Source organism: Oryctolagus cuniculus, chromosome 5 (assembly GCF_964237555.1).
Source record: "Oryctolagus cuniculus chromosome 5, mOryCun1.1, whole genome shotgun sequence".
Taxonomy (NCBI): domain Eukaryota; kingdom Metazoa; phylum Chordata; class Mammalia; order Lagomorpha; family Leporidae; genus Oryctolagus; species Oryctolagus cuniculus.
Window position 1 is genome coordinate 62,871,106 of NC_091436.1, and position 24,227 is coordinate 62,895,332.

Here is a 24,227-nt window from a genome sequence, read left to right on the forward strand (position 1 = left end):
GTTATCAATGCAAACTGAAGGGTGCATACTGATGACAGTGGCAGGTTCTACACTGGGCACCCTGGATGTAGGGTTCTAACGAGTTACATACAGAGAGAAAGAGAGGCAGAGAGAGAGAGAGAGAGAGAGAGAGGCCTTCCATCCACTGGTTCACTCCCCAATTGACCGCAACAGCTGGAGCTGCACCAATCCGAAGCCAGGAGCCAGGAGCTTCTTCTGGGTCTTCATGTGGATGCAGGGGCCCAAGGACTTGGGCCATTTTCTACTGCTTTCCCAGGATAGCAGAGAGCTGGATTGGAAGTGGAGCAGCTGGGACTCAAACCGGTGCCCACATGGGATGCTGGTGCTGCAGGCAGTAGCTTTATCTGCTACACCGCACCAGCCCCGAGCAAATAGTTTTTTATAACTTGCAGCTATTTGAAGTTTTAAACAACCGATGGCTTAAGTTCAATCATTAACTAATTTGGAACAGCTTTCTTGGCCACCTGTGTAACAGCGAGGATGGGTCTTACAGCAAAGTTAAACCTGTCTACGTAATATTTTCACTCTGACCAAGAACACAAAAATTAAGGGACATGGTGGGGTTGCTGGGGCCACCTAGAGTGTAGGTGTGCTGATGTTGCTAAGTCCTGCCTGGGACACATCACTGAAGACTGGAGAAACCATGCTTAGTGCCAGTTCTTACAGGAGTCAGGTCCTTGGACAAGACACAGAAATGGGCAGGGCTGGCTTGAGGGCTGGCTGATACACAGTCAAGGTAGGCTAGGTCACGCTGCAGTAACACAGCCCTGAAAAGCTCCATGGCCCCCGGGGATGGAATTCTCTTTGTTATGCAACATTGGTCATGCGTGGTCCAGCATGCCAGGCTGTTTTATCTTGGGGTTCTCTGTGTCGACATGAGTAGTCCAGGTGTCCCGTGCAAGAGAAGAGAGCTGTAGCAGCTGTCCACTCAGCTAATGAGTGTTTTTAACCTTGGAAATGACACGTCGCCGCACTCCTGCTCACAATCAGTTCCTCAGGGCTGGTCCCATGGCCTTGCCTAAGTGCCAAGGGGTGGGAGGTATGATACTCCTGCGTGCTTGGGGAGAGAGGAGAACTGAGTAGGGATAGGTTTCAATCATGTTGCCACAGCAGGAGAAGAGGGGCTGCTTTGTGGACCTTGTCCTCCCCAGAGAAGCACCTGGAGGCATCTGGGTGTCTGTGAGAGTATCCCCTGTGGGAGGGATGGGGGGACATCTGGAATGTGGGGGTGAGGCTGGAACAAAGGGGAGAAGCACGATGAAGGTGAGCCAGGCAAGTGCTGTTAGCTAGAGGGTGGAGATTCTGAGCATCTTCCTGCTTGGTCGCTCCTAGCCCCCAAACATTAACAGAGCCATTGCCTCAGCTGGGATTTGGGAAAACTCAACGCACATGGCTCCTTGACGCAGACTACAGTGAGGGTGGGGACAGGGGCAGAGAGGGCTACGTGCTCCAGGGCTGGCCAGTCTTGGACAGTCTAGTTTTAATTTTGATTGAGATTGGTGGTCTTGTTTAAGGACAAACGTGGTCAAAACAGGCACTGGAAAAACAAAGCTTTCATAGCCCTGGATCCCACATAGCATCCAGCATCCTAAGAAACACCAGTGTTTAATTCAGTAGAAGAGTGGACAAGAGGGATGAGAACCCATGGAGACTATCGAGCTACTACCCAGAGTGGGTGATGAGGACTTGCAGGCCACGGAAGTGACGTGGTCACTGTGCAAACACAGGACAGGGTGGGCCCAGAGGGCTGGGGTCCTATCTGCTGAAACTACTTCTGTTCTCAGATTGTTGGTTTTACCATTCATTCCAATAACCAACCACTCATCAAGTCCTGTCCTACACGGATACTTCCCTTGGACTATTTCCTAATCATGCATCAACCTGATTCTAATGTCTATTCCTTATTTTTTAAAAAAGATTTATTTATTTATTTGAAAGAGTTACACAGAGAGAGGAGAAGCAGAGAAAGAGAGAGAGAGAGAGAGAGAGAGAGAGAGAGAGAGGTCTTCCATTCGATGGTTCATTCTCCAGATGGCCAGAGCTGCACCGATCTGAAGCCAGGAGCCAGGAGTTTCTTCCAGGTCTCTCACGCGGGTGCAAGGGCCCAAGCAATTGGGCCATCTTCTACTGCTTTTCCAGGCCATCGTAGAGAGCTGGATCGGAAGAGAAGCAGCCAGGACTAGAACTGGTGAACATATGGGATGCCAGCACTTCAGGCCAGGGTATTAACCTGCTGAGCCACAGCACCAACCCCTATTCCTTATTTAAAAAAAAAAAAAAAAAGATTTATTTATTTGAAATAGTTACAGAGAAAGGGACACACACACTCTCTCTCTCTCACGGTGGTGCATGGTGGGGAGCACTTCCAACTGCTAGTACACTCCCTAGCTGGCTACAATGACCAGGGCTGGGCCAGGCCAGAGCCAGGAGCCAAGAGCTTCATCTTAGGCCGTTAGCAGGGAGCTGGACTGGAAGTGAAGTCTGGACTCAAACGGCACCCACATGGGATGCCAGTGTTGCAGGCTGTGGTTTTACCCACCATGCCACAATGCTGGTCCCTATCCCTTCTTTTATGTTCCTAGCAATACCATCCTGTCAACACATGGAGTATTGTAGTTGTGTAACCTAAGTGCCTGGGACAGTATTATTGCAGAAAGATATGGTGGATGTGGAAGGCTGGGTTGATATCAGCACCATTTTAAACCTATTGGATTTACCACCCAAGAGGAGGGATCCAAGAGGCAACTGGGTGTGCAAAACAGGAGAAGAGGGAAGTCAGGGAAGGGAATGATGTTTGGGAATAACTGACATCAGTAGTCTTTGTAGCTCTGGAGAGATGTTATGTGAAGTTCTTGACTAATATCGGGTGTTTTTATAACTACCTTTTTAAAAAAGGATCCAGCAAGGGTGGGCAGTTGGCACAATGGTTGATCCTTGCTTGGAATGCTTGTGTCCCATATTGGAGTGCTTGGTTCAAGTCCTGGCTCCTCCACTTCCAATCCAGCTTCCTGCCAATGTGCATCCTTGGAGGCGGCAGATGATGGCTCAGGTACTTGGGTTCCTGCGACTCATTATGGAAGACCCGGATGGAGTTCCAGGCTCCAGGCTTTGGCATTGTAGGCATTTGGGGAGTGACCCAGAAAATGAAAGGGCTTTCTGTCTCTCTCAATCTGTCTCTGCTTTTCAAATAAAAATGAAAAAGAAATAAAGAGGAAAGAGCCAGCAGCATTCAGTTGGGCACGGAGGAGAGCCTAGAGGAGAGAGATGCAAAGTGGGCCTGGATGGCAAAGTGCTACGGGCTCAGAGCAGCACGAGATTTGGGGAGGAGGATGCCAGGGTTGGCCAGAGAGGGAGAGAGGTTGCAACAGAGAGCCTGGCGGCCAGCTCCCCTCTATTCAAGTTCCCCCCCAGCTTGGCCCACCCTCTCCTGGCTTCATGCCCTCTCCCCAGTGTCTCCTCCAGCTCTTGGCATCCTTTATCCTCTTAGTAATAAACTCAGCCTTGTCTGAGTGTGGTCCAGGGACCCTGGAGGGACCAGTGACTTTCACTGAGCCCACGAGGTGGAAGCCACTTGTTACAACACTATCCCTGTAGTCTGAGGGTTTGTGTGCAGAAGTTTAATCCCCACAGCAACAGTGCTGACAGATGGGCGCCTTGGAGGAGATTAGGTCCTGAGAGCTCTGCCTTCCTGAGTGGATGGATGCTGTTATCTCAGGGATGCATTCCCTATTATTGGGGGAAGATTTTTTATATAAGTGAGCTTGGCTTCCCTCGGCTCTTGCCCTTCCTCCTTCTACCATGGGATGGGGTAGCATGAAGCCGTTTGCCAAAGGCGGGCCTCTCCATCTTGTACCTCCCATCCCACAGAACTGTAAGAAATACACCTTTGTACCCAGACTCGGGTACTGTGTTATAGCGGCACAAAAAATAACTAAGACGGTATTTACCTTGCTCCCCCACATCCTCTCACCGAGAGACGGCTGACTCCGCCAGAAGCTACAGGATGCCTGACATCACAGCAGATTAAGTGCATGGGCAGATATGAGTAGGTATCCAGCTGAATTCTGCTAAGCCAGATACCGGCAAAAACTGAAATCACACCATTTCTCCCCCTAAACTGTGTTTTGTTTTAGAATGCATATTTTTTTTCCTAATGCTGTTTATGTAATATGTCATGTGCTTAGTGTTACTTTGAAATGACTTAGAGACATGTGACAGTCCTCCAGCTTACATCTCAGATAGGGAGACACACACGAGAGCTCTTGGGAGTTTCAAGAGGGGAACAGGTCCGCACACTAACACACCTTCTGACCACCATTGAGTCGCTGGCCTTCTTCAAGCTCTAATTCCCTTCTTGGACCACTCTCAGGGTCACCCTCCCCAACCCCGGCTTGTCCTCCCTGATGCCAGCTCCTTGGCTTGCTGTGTGTGACACCCAGGCCGCCACCAGCACCCTAGCTTCACACCCCAGCTTGCGCTGTCGGCAACCCCTGTGGCCACTCCTGAAACCCTTGTCTTTGTGCTCCCTGGGAGTCCCAGTAGCTGGACGGTCTGGCGCCTGGCATCCAGGCCTCCGTGCTCATGGCTGTCCGTGCTCAGCTGGGCTTGAAGGACTTTAACCGCCCACCCCCAGCCTCCCCACTGCCCATCAAGTGCTTGTTCCACATGTTTCCCACCATTGTCTTTTTGGCCGTGTTGACCACACTCCTCAGTTGATGGCAATGGGCGCTGTTCATGCACACGAGGCCTTCCTTTGGCTTGGTTCTCCTCCCTCATCTCCCACGCCTATTTCATCTCCTTCCTTCCTTCCATAAGCATCGGCTCCAGTACATGTAGGCCATTTTCCCTCCAACCTACCTTTCAGAGTTACATCTAGATTTTGTGAGCTCAAGAAAATCGTAGTGTTGTCTTATGTGTGGGCTTCTGGGTGCGCCCCAGTGGTACTGGCCATAGCCGGCCCTCAACAGGGTTTGAGCTTTGTCCATGCTGCCACGCGTCAGTGAAGTTCACTGATTCAGACCATTGCAGATTCGGTCGCAGGCACAGCCACTGTCCCGGGGACGGACCCCAGCAGGCCTCCAGTTCCTTCGTCGCTCTGCAGCTCTGTTTTCTCATGAAATAAAAGACTGGTGGGGACAACAGCTCCTCCTCTGGAATGATTGTGAAGATTCTCCTTTCAAAGTTTGCCAAGTGCCGACTCCGTCTTTCCCATCATACGCAACGCTGTGAAGAAAGCACCAGTGTACATGCTGCTCCGCGTGTCTTCCCAATTCCAGCCTCCAAGGCCCGCGACGACTCATCAGGCGGGGCTATTGGATCTGGGTCTAGGAGACACCTGTTTGCCAGCTGTGTGCTGCCTTGGGCAGACCATGCAACCTCCTGGCTTCTCCGTGTCCTCAGAGGCAGCATGGAAAACGACACCTGTCTCAGAACCCCTGTGGGTGGATGGTGGTGTAGGAGCAGGTGCTTTGTAAACCAGCAAGTGCTTCCTGTTTTGTCGTTAGTGAGGGAGGGAAACGAAAGAAGAGTCCAAGTCTCTGGGGAGAAGAGCAGGCACTGGGAGGCACCAGAGACGGTCTTTCTATTCCTTTAAATACTTATTTACAGAGAGAGAGAGAGCGCGCAAGTGAGCTGGTTCACTCCCCAGAAGCCAGAAGCCAGGAACTCCACCCAGGTCTCCCACAGGGTAGCAGGGACCCAAGCACCTGAGCCATCATCCACTGCCTCCCAGGATGCATTAGTAGAAAACTGGATCAGAAGCACGGAGCAGCCAAGACTCAGACCAGGGGCTCCAACGTGGGCCACCAGCATCCATTCCAAGAGGCAGCTTAACCTGCTGTGCCGCAAGGCCCACCCCGCCCGAGAGGGTCTTAAGATGCCGTGGTATGCCCCTCACCTGGGCTCCAAGACCTACAAGCATCACAGAAACAGCTTATGCTCCTGTGAACATGCCCTGGCCACTGAGTCAGGAAACCCAGCTGCTGTGCGCGCAGGCTGTGCAGCCACACGCATGGGCTCCATGGATGGTCTGGCCAGTGGTTCTAAGCCTGCTGCGCACTGGAATCCTCGGGGGCCATCAATGAGTACTGATGCTGGGACCCCACACCTGACCAATGTGCTTGTCTCTCTGAACCTGCGTCCTAGGCCTGGGAACGAGCAGCCCCGACATCCATGGCTCTTCCCTGTAAATCCTTGGACTTTTTTCTAGTCACTTCACACACTGACCACAAGATGGCGCCCTCTTTCAGGGAAATCTTTAACAGGCAACCGTCCACTTTGCGTTACACAATCCTCAAAGAATAGATTTGAATGGAACAATATTCACCGGCATCTCATTAAGCCAGAATCCCATGCCCTTGGTGTCTGACCATTTAATGCATGCCTTTTGCCTTCTGCTAGAAACCACGGGGTTGAGATGTATCTTCTCTTGTGCGAATATTCCTTAAGGGGCTGTATGCAAAGCGGAGGCTAGGGGTTTATTGTCGAGTTATGACCAGAATCATTAGTACCGTTAGCAAACAGTACTCACTGCAAAGTGCTTTTTACCAACCATCCCTGAAATAACTCCATGAAATGAGCACTGTTGTTCCCACTTATAAGAAAACTGAAGCTTAGAGCACTACCTTGTTCAAGGTCACACACTGGCAGAAATCAATTTTCCAATTCTAACTCCTTCCCACGGCATCATAGAAATCAGTAGTTAGCTGCTGGGGTACAGCCTTGAGAGAGGAGACTGTAGAGAGCTCTGGAAGGCTGCCTGCATTAGCGAGACAGACAGACAGATGTCACCCTGGAACTTCATGCATCACAGCCAGAGGTCAGTAGATGCTTGACTGGCTTGAGTGACGCTGAGATAACAGGAAGTTCCTAGGGAACTCGACAGAGTCGGAGACGCTGAGCCAAAAGCCCGTCTTTATTTATTTTTTTTATTTTCTGTCTAGGAAAATGAACTGCTGTCTGCTAATGAAAAAAAAAATGGAATCTTCATTCTGTTTTCATAAAAAGTTAGAAACTCATCTCCAAAGAAAATCTTCGTGAGATCTTGTGAGAGGAGTGGATCTAGCCAGACGCCTGATGACTCGCTGCGATGGATCAGGAATCTGAATGCCGCAGACCGGGCCCTAGTCCTGGGGGTGTTTTTGTATCTCAGAGGGGGACTCTGCAGGAGTAGGCTCCAGTTATGTGGCCCAGGAATGCTGCTCTCAGGACAGAGGCCGTGAAGTGGAAAATGTGAGAAATAAGGGTTTTGAAAGCGTTACTGAGGGCACATCAGAAATTCGTGGAAACTGGAATTAAAGACAAGCTGGAAAGATGGCATCTAGGCAGCCTTTTCGTGGTACTCATTTTCCGTGAATTTCTTGAAGCGTTCTTGTCTGTCCTGCGATCCACGCTGTTCTCGTGGTTTCCTGTGCCTCCGGTTTCCTGTCTGTAAAACGACTTGCAGCAGTGCCCATGTCACACGGTTGGTGCGTGCAGCCAACGAGCTTAGCTACCAGGATGTTCCCAGGATGTAGTCAGCACGCATGACCACATGGATAGGAGCACATCCCTTCACATATTTTACAAGTGAAATTTTAAGTTTTTTCCCTAAAATTCCAGCTAATTTAAGAATTCTTTTATTTGCATAATTCTAAGTACAGGAAATGTGCTTCAGGAAAACTAAAAACGTCCTTATGATTAAAATTTGAAATCCCACTGAAAATGCACAGGTTTCATTAAATGATTAGTCTCTTTGGCCTTAGAGATCAAAATTATGGAAGTCCACCTTTTTTTTGGTCTGAGGACTACTATAGGCAAATGCAGTAATCACATTTTGCTTTTTCTACGAAAAGTTTTCCTTTTTCTCCACTTAAGTCTGGAAACTTCTTCCGGAGGGCACACACGGCATCTTCCGGACTCAGACGTCTCCGGTGCGGGCGCCTGGGCGAGCGGGAGCCGCCTCCATCTGCTCACAGCTGCGCCCTCCGCCTTCCAGCGCACTCGTGGAGCCCTCGGAAGAAGAGCCCGTGCCCGAGGGACGCCCTGCGAGCCTGCGGAGGAAGTGCACTGCCCGGGCTGTCAGAGGAGTGGCCGGGAGCTGGAGCGGCCTGCCGAGAGGGCTCGTGTTCACCGCTCGCTTGCTCGGGCGTGACTGCTTGCTGAGCTCCCACACTGCTTCCGGCTACAGGCTGTTCTTCAAGGCTTGTCTCTTTTCTCACGTTGCTGTTCTATGAAGGGGACCCCGTGGAGAGAGCCGCAGAGAGTTGTTCCGGCCATGGGGCTCCTCCCTCCCTCCCCTCCCCTCTCCTGACTCCCAAGCCAGGCCCATCAAACCCTTGCAGCCCTTCTGCCCTCGTAAACCCTGCTCCCAGCTCCCGGCTCGTCCCCAGCGGCCAGTGCAAGCAGGCCAGGAGCTGGGACGGAGAGGGACACACACTCAGTGGCTCAGTCGTGTCCAAACTCCAGTTTGATCCTGCAGAAACATTTGAAAATTGCCAAGTTCCTTAGAACAAAAACTAAAAGGCAGTGACACAGAGACTTATACAGGATTTTTAAAAAGAGATTTATTTATTTATTTGAAAGGCAAAGTTACAGAGACACAGAGGGAGAGGGAGAGGGAGAGGGAGAGGGAGAGGGAGAGGGAGAGGGAGAGGGAGAGGGAGAGGGAGAGGGAGAGAGAGAGAGGTCTTCTACGCATTGGTTCACTCCCCAAAAAGCCATAATAGCCCGAGCTGAGCCCATCTGAAGCCAGGAGCCAGGAGCTTCTTCCAGGTCTCCCACATGGGTGCAGGGGCACAAGGACTTGGGCCATCTTCTGTTGCTTTTCCAGGCCATAGCAGAGAGTTGGATGGGAAGTGAACAGCCAGGACTCGAATAAGTGCCGGCGCTGCAGACTGGGGCTTTACCTGCTACGCTGCAGTGCCGGCCCCCACATAGGAATCTGTCATTGACCCAGGGCCCTCACCGACATTCCCGGATGGAAAAATGAAATTTTATTCCAAACACCTGACCTCCAGTGATGCTTTCCAACAGAACTTGAGAGGGGCCACAGCTCTGCACACGCCACGCCCGTGGGGACACTTCCTCTTTCTAGCAGTCATGCTGTGTATCTGGCTGCCTCCCGGTTTGCACTGTCTTTTTATGGAGACACAGAATAATCGCCACAGAAACGTACAAGGAAAAAGCTCAGATTTAAAGGCAAAGGTGATGCGTGTCTCATTTACTAAGTCCAAGACAACCGGTGTGCTGTAAATTCATCTTCACTCGAATTTTTAAAAATGAAACAATAGTACGCATGATCTCTTTTTGAGAGTGGGAGGCACTGTGGTATAAATATGGTCGGCGACCCCCGCAGTTGTAAGCCGTGACTCTGGGGTTGAGCAGCCTCGCTTGGCCAAGCCTCAGCTTCCTCATGTGTGAACAGGGCCCCTGTGCCCCTTTTCCATGACCAGTTTTTTAACCCTTCAGCTAGACTAAAGCTGGCACATAGTGGTAATTTACCCTGTGTTCTTTTTTTTGGGGGGGGGGGGATAGGCAGAGTGGACAGTGAGAGAGACAGAGAAAAAGGTCTTCCTTTGCCATTGGTTCACCCTCCAATGGCCGCCCCGCGCTGATCCGAAGGCAGGAGCCAGGTGCTTCTCCTGGTCTCCCATGCTGGTGCAGGGCCCAAGCACTTGGGCCATCCTCCACTACACTCCCGGGCCACAGCAGAGAGCTGGCCTGGAAGAGGGGCAACTGGGACAGAATCCGGCGCCCCGACCGGGACTAGAACCCAGTGTGCTGGCGCCTCAAGGCGGAGGATTAGCCTATTGAGCCACGGCGCCAGCCTTACCCTGTGTTCTATTTCTGCCTTTGTTGGGACTATTTCACGTCAATAAAAATGTTTTGCAACCATACTTGATTTTAAAAAACCTTTATTTAGATTTTTCTCTGAGCTTGGGCAGCCGCTCATCTTGACTTAAATAGGTTAGTGTCGAAACAGATTAATGTGGGTGGATCGTTAACTAATAAAATAAACAGGTTCAAAGAGCTTATTTATGTTGGCAATTATAATCCTCGTCTAAACTAATTCACCTATGCCTGTCCCCACAAAATGCTTGATTCTCACAAGATTTTGTATTTTGTTTCTTTTCTGGCTTTTTTTTTTTTTTTTTTTTTGCAAGAAGAATGTAGGCTCTATTAATATCCTCACCTGAGATCCCCCTTGGAATGTCTGTAAAATCATGATTTACTTAGATGAATCAAGGAATGAGTTCAACAAAGGACAACTCGGACTTTATTTAAAATAGGCCTGTCAGGGTTCTTTTCTGTTTGCTGGTGGTGCATCTCATCTCAGACTCAGCAGTGAGGGGGAGTGGAATCCCACCAGGATGTGCTTACAGCCCGTCCCACCCCCCTGGCCCCCAGGGCAGGAGTCCCTTCAGCTGTCTGACAGGTTGCTGATTCTTGGCCCCACCCCCAATGCGCTCCCATGGGTCCTCATTATTTTTTTTTTTTATATTTATTTACTTGAAAGTCAGAGTTAGAGAGAGAGAGAGAGAGAGAGAGAGAGAGAATCTTCCATCTACTAGTTTACTCCTCAGATGGACACAAATAGCCAGGGTTGGCTCAGGCCAAGACCAGGACCCAGGAGCTTTATCCGGGCCTCTCAAAATGGATCCAACACTTGGGCCACCTTCTGCTTCTTTCTCAGGTGCATTAGCAGGGAACTGGATCAGCTGAGATGTGAACCTGCGCCTATCTGGGGTACCGGCATTGCAGGCAATGGCTTAACCCAGTACGCCACAGTGCCGGCCCCAAGTCCCCACTCCTGACCCTGCTCTCCCTCTGGCTGTCGGAGTCTGAGATCTTGCCTGCTGGCCACAACTCTGCTCCTTACTCCACAACCTGCTACTTTGATGGTAGCATAATTCTCGATTTTTTTTTTTTTTTCAGGCATCTCCATGTCTGCTTGAGATCAAGCTTGATCTCGTGGTAAAAACATGTATTTGTCATGCAAGGAAGCCTGGAGCCTGGAGGTTTACTGTAACTCATAACTCCCCAAGCTCACATGTATACATCTGTATTTTTAATTGCTATGCCTTTTAGTTTTTAGTAAGATCAGAAATCTTTGTTTTTCATTGGAATGCACTTTGTTTCCTCTTATAGAAAACATGTTTCTAGCATGTGAATCCATGTGGCCAAAGCCTATTTAGCATGTGTTTGTGTGTTTGAGGTTCATTCAGGGGGTTTAATGTGAAACTGAAGTCTCTTGTCCAACATTAATCTTCAGGAGTGATAATTTTCATTTTTAAAAGTTAATTTATTTATTTGAAAGACTGCGTTACAGAGAGAGAGAGATCTTCCATTCACTGGTTTGCTCCCCACATGGCCTCAGAGAACAGGGCTGGGTCAGGCCGAAGCCAAGAGCTTCTTCCGGGTCTCCCATATGGGTAGCAGGGGCCCAAGCACTTGGGCCATGCTCTGCTGCCTTCCCAGGCACATTAGCAGGGAGCTGGATCAGAAGTGGAGCAGCCGGGACTTCAACTGGTGCCCATATGGGATGCCGGTGCTGCAGGCAGTAGCTTTATCTGCTACGCCACAATGCCAGCCCTGATGATTTTCAATTTGCTGTGCAGAAATGAGGCCAAATAAATAGGTGAAAAGCAGACCTAGAAAAATGGTACATCTGTAACTTACTGACCCACTACATCTTCAGCAGCAATACGGGATTAGAACGTCCCAGGAGCAAAGTGCGTAGTTAATGAGAAGGTGATTCCTTTGGGGCTCACGATGACGAGTTCTCTGTGCATTCGCCAGCTGTCCAGAGCTGCGCTGCGCCCGAGTGCCAGCTACTTCTTGCTTCTGTCCCCTTCATTCCAGTACTGCTCAGTCTGCATTTCGGTGAGTCGGGAAATGGTGCGCTGGAACGCAAAGACTTCCTCTTCTCCCGTAAACATGGAGAGCCCTTCTGCCGAGTCCTGCTCACAGACACAGATGCCCAGCACCGATTACAACCAGCCCAAGCGGAAGGCGCACTGTGCTACGTACAGCTTGAAAAAAAAATTTTTTTTTGGTTTCCCTATTTAGATTAGGATAAATTTCTACAAATTCTTTTTCATAGATAATCTCTTAGACTAGGGCGTCAACTGATCTAAACCTATTAGGTAATAGAAGAACACATTAATTAGCAGGAAGAAAACCCAAAGGGGAAGCATTAGAAGGCTCATTAAAGCTGAGACGCCTCCAGAAAATCCAGATTTGCAGGTTTTGCCCGTGGTGCCGGATCTCTGCTAAATCCACAGGAAGGGCATTCCAGACGGAAAAGGAATTCCTTCTCCCGAGTGCACATGCGCAGTACTAGTAGCAAAAGCAGCCGTTCTGCCAGGCCAGGAAGAGGCTCCCGCACACCCCCGCAAGCCCTGGGGCAGCCTCCCGCTGCCTCAGTGCCCCCCCCCCCCCCGGGACAAACTCCCAAGAGCCTTTTCCAAACTGGGTGACTGCAAGGCCCAGGGCTCCTGGGTCCTGGAGAACATGCCCGGGTCTAACTCTGCAGGGGCACCAGCCGCTGGGGCGTTTGTCCCCTCATCAGGTGGTCATCTGTGCCCGCAAGGTTGGGAAACAGCCTAGGACTGTGATCCCAGCGTGGGCTGGGGGCCACCGGGTGGGCTCTCGTTATCCTGTTTCCTCAGGGGTTTGCTGCTATGTTCTCCCAGAGAACAATCCTGGACTCCTAGGTCTACTTCCCCACTGACCCTGTGAACGTCAGGACCAAGGTCGCATTCCCTGGTTTCTTCCTATATGATGGGCCCCAGGGGCTGTGCCTGCCCTGTCTGAACCCTAATCCTAGAGGGAAGGGTTTTTTGTTTTTTTTTTTTTTAAAGATTTACTTATTTATTTGAAAGGCAAAGTCAGAGAGAGAGACAGAGAGAGCGAGCGAGCGCTTCCATCCACTGGTTCACTCCCTAAATGGCTGCAACAGCCAGGGTTGGGCCAGGCTTAAGCCAGGAGCCAGGAGCTTCTTCCTGGTCTCCCACGTGGATGCAGGGGTTCAGGCACTTGGGCATCCTCTGCTGCTTTCCCAGGCCATTAGCAGGGAGCTGGATTGGAAGTGGAGTAGCCAGGAACTCAAACTGGTGCCCATATGGGATGCTGGCACTGCAGGCAGTAGCTTAACCTGCTATGCCTCAGTGCTGACTCCCTAGAGGGAAAATTTTAAGGGCCAATGATTTAAAAGGCTTCAGGGTGCCAGTGCTGTGGTGCAGGGGGTTAACGCCCTGGCCTGAAGTGCCTGGATCCCATATGGCCGCCAGTTTGAGGCCCGGCTGCTCCATTTCCAATCCAGCTCTCTGTTATGGCCTGGGAAAGCAGTAGAAGATGGCCCAAGTCCTTGGGCCCCTGCATCTGCATGGGAGACCTGGAAGAATCTCCTGGCTCCTGGCTTCGGATCAGTGCAACTCTGGCCATTGCGACCAACTGGGGAGTGAACCATCAGATGGAAAACCTCTTTCTCTCTCTCTGTCTCTCCTCTCTCTGTGTGACTCTGACTTTCAAATAAATAAATAATTTTTTTTTTAAAGTCTTTAGAAACTGACTTGATGCAGCTCCTCAAAGCCCATGTTTGGATGGAAGTACTGCTCTTGGAAAGCCAAGATTTCTGATGGCCCCAGTGTCGGGGTCCACACGCCATCACTGACGTCCACTCTGCTGTGGTCTGAATGTTGGGATCTCCCCAATGTGTCCAATGTGCTGACATTCTAGCGCTCAAGGTGCTGGTGGTGGGGGTTGGCCGGGTGTTGAAGGTAGCGCCCCCACAATCGGGACCAGTGCTCCAGACAGACCCCCTACACTCCAGACAAGTCTGTGAACCCAGGAGGGGCCTTCACCGATGCTGGATCTGGAGCCTTGATCTTGGGCCCCCAGCCTGCAGAACGGTGAGAAAAAACAGGTGCTCCTAAGCCTGAACACAGAGAGGCACAGTATGCAGCCCTGTTGGGAAAGTTTGCTTTTGACAGGATGATGGGCCTGCTTCTCTGAGACCCTTTAAGAACGCATGTTTTCTATTCAAGTTCAGCAGGAAGTGCATCCTCGTTCCTCTGGTGACAGGAGGATGGGGTGCTCATTCTTGGGGTGAGTTGAGTAAAGCTTTAAAGTCTGTCTAACATTTCAGTTGTCTATAGTTGAGAAGAGAGAAAGGCAGAGTCACTTCTGCTGGGCCTGGGGTGAGTCACCGGGCCCCAAGCCCCAGAGAAGTGGGCCAGCTTCTGTTAGTTCGCACAGAGCCTGGCGCACACAGGTGCCCTGCAAATGTCTGCTGCGCGGACACTGGGGGATGGATCGGGGACTTCTTGGTCGTCCCTGGGCTGTGCGAGACCCTCCACGCTCCTGGAATGGCCATCCCATTGCTTGAGTCCTGCACCGTGCACTCTGCAGAGCCAGCAGGGATGAAGGACAGTGAGAGAAGGCAGCGTGGCGTAGCAGAATGAGCGGCGCCCTGGTGTCCAGCTCCGTGATGTGACTCAGCACTGTTATTGCAGGCCCAGTAGCCCACCTCTCTGGACTTTGTTTTGTTCTGTTTTTCTGTTTTTATCTATTCATTTGTGAGGCAGAGAGAAAGAGAGCAAGCGAGCACACTCTTATCTCATGGTTCATTCCCCAAATGCCTACAATAGCCCAGGGCTGGGTCAGGCTGAAAGGAGGAGCCAAGAACCCCACAAGGGTGATAGGACTCAATGATTTCAGCCGTCACCTGCAGCCTCCAAGAGTCTGTGTGAGCAGTCGGAAGCTGAAACTAGAAATTGAAGCCAGGCACTGTGACCATAGGACACAGGCACCTTCACCACGAGGCTGGATGCCCACCCCTGGACTTCTGTGTTTGTCATATGTAAAAGGAAGTTCGTGAAAGGACCATGTGGTCACTGGGGTTCTGGCCATGCTCAGACTGTCATTCTCTAAGTTCCGTGAGTAATGTCTGCAACATGGGCTTTGGAAGAAAGAAAACAGGGGCTGGTGCTGTGGCATAGCAGGTAAAGCCTCTGCCTGCAGTGCCGGCATCCCATATGGCCGCTGGTTTGAGACCAGGAGGCTCCATTTCCCATCCAGCTCTCTGCTGTGGCCTGGGAAAGCAGTAGAAGATGGCCCAAGTCATTGGGCCCCTGCACCCACATGGGAGATCTGGAAGAAGCTGCTGGCTCCTGGCTTCGGATTGGCACAGCTCTGGCCATTGCAGCCAACTGGGGAGTGAACCAATGGATGGAAGACCTCTCTCTCTCTCTGCCTCTCTTTCTCTCTCTGTGTAACTGTCAAATAAATAAAAAAAAATTTTTTTTGACAGGCAGAGTGGACAGTGAGAGAGAGAGAGACAGAGAGAAAGGTCTTCCTTTGCTGTTGGTTCACCCTCCAATGGCCGCTGCGGCTGGTGCGCTGCAGCTGGCGCACTGCGCTGATCCGATGGCAGGAGCCAGGTGCTTCTCCCGGTCTCCCATGGGGTGCAGGGCCCAAGCACTTGGGTCATCCTCCACTGCCTTCCTGGGCCACAGCAGAGAGCTGGACTGGAAGAAGAGCAGCCGGGACAGAATCCGGCGCCCCAACTGGGACTAGAACCCGGAGTACCGGCACTGCAGGCGGAGGATTAGCCTCGTGAGCCGCGGCACCGACCATAAATAAATCTTTAAAAAAAAAAAAAAAAAAGGAAGAAGAAAGAAACCAATCAGCGGTTAAGGGTGTGCTGCACTCCTCCTTCAGAACGCAGCCATGCATCCAATGGAACCAAGGAGGCTGCTTGATAATAAAAAGCGAGTATGTTAATATCGCCTACCTGGCTCAGCCCCAAATCGTCCATCAGTATTCTGCTTTGCTCCAGCTCACTGTCGTGATGTTGATGCAAAAATAAGCTCGCTATGGGAGCTGACGCAGAGCAAATTACGCGCACCTGAAAAAGAGGGCAATGAGTAAACAGTGTCCGTCTTTACGTTCTCCAAGCTCAGGTAAGGCAGCTCCCTCACAGAAGAAAAACCTGTTTATGACATCAGGGACTTTGGATCTTTGCTTTGAAAATATCTATTTTTTTTTCCTAATAGTTTGTCTCTTTAAAGTGGTATTTTGAAACTGCATAGAACTTTTCACAGTTTTTCCACCTTGTAGCTTTGTACGTGTGCAGGGAGCAGAGGTTTGTTTGGGAAATCCCAGGCCGGAAGACGTCTCAGTTCACCAGGCGGACCAGAGCCTTCTGCGTCTCCTCCCACTACTGCTGTGGTGTGGATATCCGCGTCCCCTCCAAAATCCGCGCTGGACACGGAACCCTCAGCCCAACACAGGGACAGGTGTGGCCTTCAGCGGGTGACTGAGCCACTGCGGCTCCGCCTCCACCCGCGGATTAGCCGCTCTCCTAAGAGCCTCTGATGCTTGCGGTTCGCACCTGTTCGCTGCCCACCCCTCCCGCCTTGTGATCACATGATGTGGATGCCCCTCAGGGGCCAAGAGAAAACGCCACCGGCCTCCCCGCCCGGAGAGAGCAGCCGCGGCCACGCGGTGCTACCTGGCAGCGCCGCGACGCTGCGGCTGTGAGCGAGCGCCTCCTGTGTGTTAAGTGACCCAGCGCCAGGGTGCTGAGACACGGTGCCGTCGGGGGCTGCTCCCCAGGGCTCCCCCGCCGCACAGCGCACAGCGCTGCTCTAATCAGCCCTCCAGCTTCCAGGACGGACATCTACAGCAGCATCCTGTCAGGGCAGCCTTCAGAAAGGGCTGAGCCGCCCGTTAACGTGTCCTGAACACACAAGTACTCCAGCGCCCGTGCACATGTGATCCTAGGCTGGACACAGCTTTCTTATGTCTTTCTCACGTTTCACAGTCCTCTTTCATGTTTAAATTCAGAGCGCCCTCCTCTGGATGGCTAAAGAGTTCCTGAATCTGTTTTCAGGATTTGCAGCTGCCCTTTGAAAATCCTTATTTAAATACACACTCCATTACTTTAAAATAATGTGTCGACATTCGGGACTGGCTTTTCTACATCCAAACGGCCGTCTCCCTCCTCGCATAAATTCTTTTAATCATAAGTGACACTATTTTCGCTAGCCGGGGCTATCCTTATTTCACAAATTTCTATGAATGCATTCTAGGACAATGTGTTGAATGCTCCCAATTTCTTGCAATAAGATAACTGTGACTATGCCTTGAAGAAGAAGATAGTCTTTCAATGTGTGACTGAGTTAAGGCAAATGTTAGCAGGACTGTTTGTTCCCTCATACTGCGCGATGGTTTTTTTTTTTTTTTCTTTAAGGAGAGGAAAAATGCAGGTGAGGTCGGTTTTAGGGGCAGGACTGAGGGGTGGGAGCCCAAGCCTTCTGTACGGTGCTCCTATAGCTGAAATCCAAAAACATGGAGTTTCTGGCCGTCCCACTCTGACAGCAGAAATTGCAGTCTCCGCACCATTCTCTCCTTGAAGGCCTGGCCCTGGAAACACAGGGCGCCGCCCCCAGGTGCCCACCGTTCCTTCTCTGCACCTTGGGCCTCCCGCAAGACCCCTCCCCCAACTCCCTGCCTGGCCACCGGCCTGTGGGCTGCAGGCACCAGCAGCAGATTTCGCTGCCACTGCTCAAGGCAGGCTGCTCTCAGCAGCTGCACCAGCGCTGCCACTCAGCCTCCATGCTCAGTCCACCCCAGGTCCCTGGCTGCACCCCCCCATACCCCCTCTCTCCTCTTAGTGTTCACAAGAAAATGCAGGTTCCATCAGGCCTCAGGCCCAGTGGGAGTGGCATGGGCTCTAGAACCTGGACTGTAAGCAGTCCCGAAGGCTCTGAAGCAGGGGAGCCTCCTAAGCCTTCCCTGGGCCCAGGCTTCGCCCCTGCCTACACTCCCATGGCGCCAGACTCCTCCCTATGCCCGGGACTCATGCCACCGTGGCGATCTGACATTGTGTTCTGTGGACACGTGATTCACGCTGATTCCACGCTGGACCACGAGCTCCACAAGGGAAGCTCCATGGCCTGGCTGCCCTTGCCATGGGATTTTAGGTGCTTACCCCCGTGCCTGGTGGGATGAGACTGGCCATGTGAACAAGTGAATGTGACACTGAAATGTTACCTCTCCTGCCCAGGAGGTTACTCGTCTCCTGACCCCTCAAAGTCCCTTCAATTTTAGAATCACTGCTCCGTTTAATCCCGTATGAGGGATAAGGAGGAAAAAATGTATCTAACAGTAAAATAATCTTTAATTGGAAATGGTACTTGTGCTTCAACTACAAATAAGCATTTACAGGTATATACTATGCATGGCCCTCACCTTTGCTGAGAGTTTACTGGATGCCAGACAAAGCTTTTAGAGCCTTATATACACTGGTGGTTCTCACAGCAATCTAGAAATGCCATCAGTAGCCCCTTTATTTAGGGAAGGCAGGTGCAACTCGGAGAGGCTAAGCCAGTCTTCGGGACAGACAGCCTACTCCTGTGCTCCTTTACCACCAGGCCGCGCTGCCTTTGTTGAAGGGGCAACGGCTCTGCCATGCATGCTAAAAAATACATGGAGCTTTAAAGATCGAGCAAAAGAGGGTAAAGTGGTAGTTACTGGGGAAGAGAGAGCTCCAGCATCGAGGAGTGTCCTCATTCATTCATTCATTCATTCACCCATTACTCTAGCAGTCCAACCATTTGTTCATGCAACAGATACTCACTGGGCACTCAGTGTGGGCGAGGCATTGTGCTTTACCTCCTCACAGATGGAGCACACGATCCATGGGGTAGAATGACAGCATCTGTAGCACAGTAGAGGGTCTTGCAGTGGGAGGTTTACTCTCCTACTGCTGCCGCTGCCACCAGCAGTGCTGACGCCACGTTCAGTTTCTGACTAATGACACTGTAGACACTTTCCATGGCTTAGCCCTAGCCTGCACAGCCACCCCAGGAGTCAGTGCTGTGGTTCACCGAGATGTGAAGTAAGTGACAGAATCAGGTAGCCAGCTCAGGCGACCTGGCTCCGCCCTCCAAATGTTCAAACGTCCTACAGCCTTACCTTGAAATCATAAAAGTTATCGATGAGAGTTATAAATCTCCGTGCTTGAGTCCTTTTAGCCAGTGTGAATTGTGGAATGTTTCGTAAAAATACTGTATCAAAATTCTTTGCTAGTTCCAAATAGTCGCTGGCTCCCAGGGGCTATCATTGAGAACAAAGAAAGGACAGAAAATGAGAACCGATCAATTCTAGTCACTGTCGGCTGGGTTGAAGTTGAAAACACCTCTCTCGCCATGGTGTGGTCTAGGCGGGAGCTTTGGGGTAACTTGACCAAGTGGGGCTGTCTGCAGAGTAGACTAAGGATGCTGACTGTGTACTGGGTGTTGCCTTAACTGTGATGTAGAAAGGCAGTAAGAGAGGAGAGTGTGGTGGGGAGTGAGAGAGTACCTCCAGCCATAGCCTCAGCTGGCACCAGTCAGGCACCAGTCCAACCTCAGGTCTTCCATATTTTTATTTATGTAACTCTAAATATGTCATGATAAACCTGTCCTGTGGCTCAAAGGCAACCTGGTGCTACTGTTCAGTGGTGCTGTTTTATAATGGTGCACTGAATCTTGTGTCACAACTCTGAAACAAAGGCTATGCTTCGGTATGGAAAATCACCAGAAACTATTTTTAGTTTCATTTGAACTATAATCATTTTAAAAATATTGATTGATTATGGCATCAGTAATCACCCTAGGCTCTTGTCATACTGATGCCATAAACAAGAGTGTCAATTTGTTAAGTCAACAACAGGAGTCACTGTGCACTTACTCCTCATGTAGGATCTTTGGCCTTAGTGTGCTGTACATTGAGATTTAATGCTATAACTAGTACTCAAACAGTATTTTTCACTTTATGTTTCTGTGTGGGAGCAAACTGTTGAAATCTTTACTTAATGTATGCTAAACTGATCTTCTGTATATAAAGAGAAACGAAAATGAATCTTGATGTGAATGGAAGGGGAGAGGGAGTGGATAAGGGGGGAGGGTTGCGGGTGGGAGGGACGTTATGGGGGGAAGCCATTGTAATCTATAAGCTGTACTTTGGAAATTTATATTCATTAAATAAAAGTTAAAAAAAAAGGAAAAAAATATTGATTGATTTATTTGAAAGACAAGAGTTACAGAGAGAGGGAGAGAGAGAGAGAGAGAGAGAGAAAGTGAGATCTTCTATCCAATCATTCACTCCCCAAATGGCTGAATTGGCCAGAACTGGGTCAGGCCAAAACCAGTAGCCTAGAACTCCATCAGGGTCTCCCATGTAGGTGGCAGGGGCCCAAGCACTTGGTCCATCTCCTGCTATTTTCAGAGGTCATTAGGAAGGAGCTGGATGGGAAGTGGCACCCACATGGGATGCTGGCACCACAGCACCAGCCTCTGATCTATACTTATTCAAATGCAACACAGTAGGAAGTACTTGGGGGCTTGAATGAGCAGAAGTAGACTGAGTGAGCACACTACCTCCTACTCCAAGGAGGGCACGGGATCCAATGGCCCCAGAATTATTCACCAAAGCGCCACCTACAGACACAAAGTGCTTGCTCCTGCACACGAATGCCACTCTAGAACATTACGAAAGCTTGCTGCAAACATATTCTTAGGGAGAGGAGCATTCCCGGGAAATGTCACCTCTCTTCATTTTAAGATCTGTGTGGGTGACTGTACTCCGAGCAGCAAACCTTGAGCCAAGGTCTGGAGAGTGGCCTGGCCCTGCTGGCGTGCTGAGAACACCAGAGACTGAGTGGCCCAGGAGCCACTCTGAGGTCCCCCAAAAGCTCCTGTGTCACCACAATTACCCCTATGACACAGGTGGCTGAGCCGCCTCAGTTTCTGGCGGAATCCATCAACGTCCCCGCCACCTGCTCCCATCTAAAAATGTCTCTCTCACCTGGGAAGTCCTTGGCATGAAAATGTCTTTTAGCAATGCTGATAAAGCCAGGTTCCTGGGAGAACTGAGAGAGCTGAAGAAGGACGTGATCCTTCTCGTCTCCGTGTCTGTTCATCGAAACCAGCCCTGCACCGAGAACCAGCCCACACCCACAGCGCTCAGGGAAGAGGCGGTCTCCTGCAGGTGTGGAGAGGTACAGGTGACTCCAGACAGCTAGGTTCCGAGAAGGGGTCCCTTCCAGAGAGAGCAATCCTAAGAAGGATTGGCAATTATGAGGCCTGGGCCAAGGGGCACACAAGGACAGAGAGCCCAGGGAAGAACACAACTCCTCTGGACATGCGCCGGGAGCGCTCCTTCCTCCTCCTAACCCACGGGGCCAGAAGGAGACGGCTTTTGCCTCTATCTCCAGCCCCAGTGCCTGACCTGGGATGAGACAAGCCACTCCCCTCAGCCACATGGGGGCTGAGCGCTTTGTGGGTTTTTGGTGATTGGGAAGGGGGGAAGGTGTGACTGAACTCTGAGTGTCTCCCACGGGCACTGTGCTGTCCGGCCGGGACGGACCAGAGCACATGTTTATAGAGAAGCTACGAGTAACAGCTCAAGCCTGCCTGGGTTTGAGTTCTCGGCCTGTTACTCATAACTGAGCATGTTTGGCAGGTTATGGAATCTTCCTGTTCTTTAGTTTGCCATCCGGAAATTGGGAATTTGATTCCTATATCACAGGACTGTGAGGATTCAATGCAACAATACAAAGAAAGCATTTGGCACAGCACATTAGCATTCGATCCATTTTGGCTACTTTGATTTTTATTATTCTGATCTTAAGTGTTTTGCCTACTTTGATTTTGATTATCTTGAGCTCAAATGATTGGCTAAGTATAAATGAGTTAAGGATGTGAAGAAGCATCATTCTCAAGAGGAAATCAGTTACTTTTGCCCCACTACATCCAAAACTTTAAATCAATCTTTTTTTTTTCTATCCATCCTCAGAGTCATAGCAGGGACCCGATAAGGCTGTGGAATCTCCAAATAATGACAACAATTTTCCAGAGAAGGGGAGGTAAAACGTGGGGTCTTTTTGTGGAAGATATAACGCATGTGATGAGTGTCTCAGGTCTGAGGGCGCCTTCCCCTGATCAGTTAGAATTACTGCCTCAGCTTTTGTAAATCAGAAAACTTATCTAAAAAATGTCCACCCTCATACAGGGTATGTAGTTTTGTATAATTAAGCTCACTCGTTATGCATGGACGTGACTTCTATCAGTACAACCACATGCCCAAGGAAAATCATTATTAGAAGTGCACTAAAGTGCCCGGAGCAACCCGAGATCAGCATTCTGCCCACTCAGCAATTTTATAAATTATATACCTTTGTCAGTGGGTTCTGCATTTGCCTTTGTATTAGCAAATCTCTCTTCTTCATATCCCTCAGGCAATTATGTGCTCATTCGCATAAAGAAAACAAAGTTTCATACAGTCATCTCTGTCCTTTAAAAAGAAGTCGCTGTGGGAATGGTGGATAAGTGCATATAGTTTAGGATAAATAAAAAGTTCTGGATGTGGATAGTGGTGACACTTGCAAACAATGCCAATATACTTAATGCTGCCAAACCCTAAAACAGTGCCTAAAATGGTAAGTTTTATGTTATATGTTATCTACCATGATTAAAAAACATCATTAGAACAAGAGAGGTTATTGATTGCCAAAGATATCTCAGTTTAGCCCATGGAAAGATAGAAAACTTAACTTTCTTTATAAACATGAAAAAGAAGAATGAAATGAATTAACCAAAGAAGTCTTTACCCCAAGAAACCAGCTCCACTAAGATTCATTTAGAATATGAAGTGGCTCCTTTTTTGTAAATACTTAAAGACTTTAGAGATTTATTTATTTGAAAGACAGAATTACAGAGAGAGAGAGAGAGAGAGAGAGAGAGTGATCTTTTACCTGCTGGTTCATTCCCTAAATGGCTGCAGTAGCTGGGGCTGGGCCAGGCTGAAGCCAGGAGCCAGGAGCTTTCTCCAGGTCTCCCACCTGGGTGCAGGGGTCCAAGGACTTGGGCCATCCTCCATTGCCTTTCCAGGAGCATTAGCAAGGAGCTAGATTGGAAGTGGAACAGTCGAGACTTGAACCAGTGCCTATATGGGATGCTGGTGTCACAGATGGCTGCTTAACTCGCTGTGCCACAATGCAGGCCTCAGAGAGTGTTTTCTTAATAAACTGGCTTTGATGTTGACCCCAAGAGATACAACTCAAATTTCAGGATGGAGTCTGCTAAGATATAGGGATTCTTATTCCTGAGAAACGCCCCAATGAGTCACAGAGTCATGGGCAAAACTACGGGTGAGGCTTTGGAATCACCGGCCCCGTCGTTTCCCAGCGAGTACCACTGACCTGAATCTCTTTACCTATAAAGGGAAGTCCTAATTGTCCTGAAGACTTGATACATCAGCAGTGTGTAAAACCTTAGGACAATGGCAGCTGCACAGGACGTGCTCAGTGGATGTTATTAATTTACAGAATTCATGTGAGAAGTCAATGAAATGATACATGCACAGTACACGCCTTGGCATACAACGTTCAGGAAATAGCAGCTGTTATTTGGTTAACTTGTAAGTATCATCTTCCTCAGATCTCGAGATCAGGTAGCCTGCACAAGTGAACAGTTACAACCGACTGCAGGGGCAGGCATTGTGGCATAGGGGGCAAAGCTGCAGCTTGGGATGCCCGCATCCCATATCAGAGTGCTTGGTATAAGCCCTGCCTCCACTTATGATCCAGCTTCCTGTTAGTGCGCCTGGGAGGCAAGAGATAATGGCCCAAATACTTGGGTCCCTGCTACCCATGTGAGAGATCCAGATGGAGTTCTTGGCTCCTGGCTTTGGCCTGGTCCAGCTCTGACTGTCTGCAGGCATTTGGAGATTACACCACTGCATAGAATTCTTTCTCTAACTTTCTAATAAATAAATAACTCTAACTTGCTTTTCTGCCTCTTTACTCAGGAGGATAAGGAACCTGCCCCTGTGGTCCTTCTCACTGTCTGAATCCATTGAGGTATCTGCCCGGACACTCATGCTCTCCATGAAGTCATGCAGATGAGAAAATTCACGTCTGCCTCCTACCGTCAGCATCACACGCTGGGGAAAAGTTCCTGGCCCACAGAGCGAACAGCTCCTATCCCAGTCCACAGCACATAGGAAATTTATTTATTTATTGAGTAGATGTATGAATAAAACACAACACAGCCTGGAACACAGGTCCTATATCTCCTTAGCTGTGTTTTGTCTGATCTTAAACTCATACACTGAGTTTTTTTTTGTTTTGTTTTTTGTTTGTTTGTTTGTTTGTTTTTGACAGGCAGAGTTAGACA

At 49.9% G+C, this 24,227-nt stretch overlaps 1 protein-coding gene across 2 annotated transcripts in view; it reads right to left on the reverse strand.

The window, feature by feature from the left end:
- Positions 1 to 11,281: 11,281 nt before the first annotated feature.
- Positions 11,282 to 24,227, reverse strand: part of AFG1L (AFG1 like ATPase) — a 193,765-nt gene continuing 180,819 nt past the window's right edge. For both annotated transcript variants that reach the window (XM_070073732.1, XM_070073733.1), the window contains 3 exons: positions 18,985 to 19,125; positions 15,797 to 15,910; positions 11,282 to 11,960 (listed from right to left, as the gene is read on the reverse strand). In XM_070073732.1, coding sequence (XP_069929833.1) covers positions 11,832 to 11,960; positions 15,797 to 15,910; positions 18,985 to 19,125 — 384 coding nt within the window. In that variant the 3' untranslated portion in view covers positions 11,282 to 11,831. The remainder of the gene's footprint in view (positions 11,961 to 15,796; positions 15,911 to 18,984; positions 19,126 to 24,227) is intronic.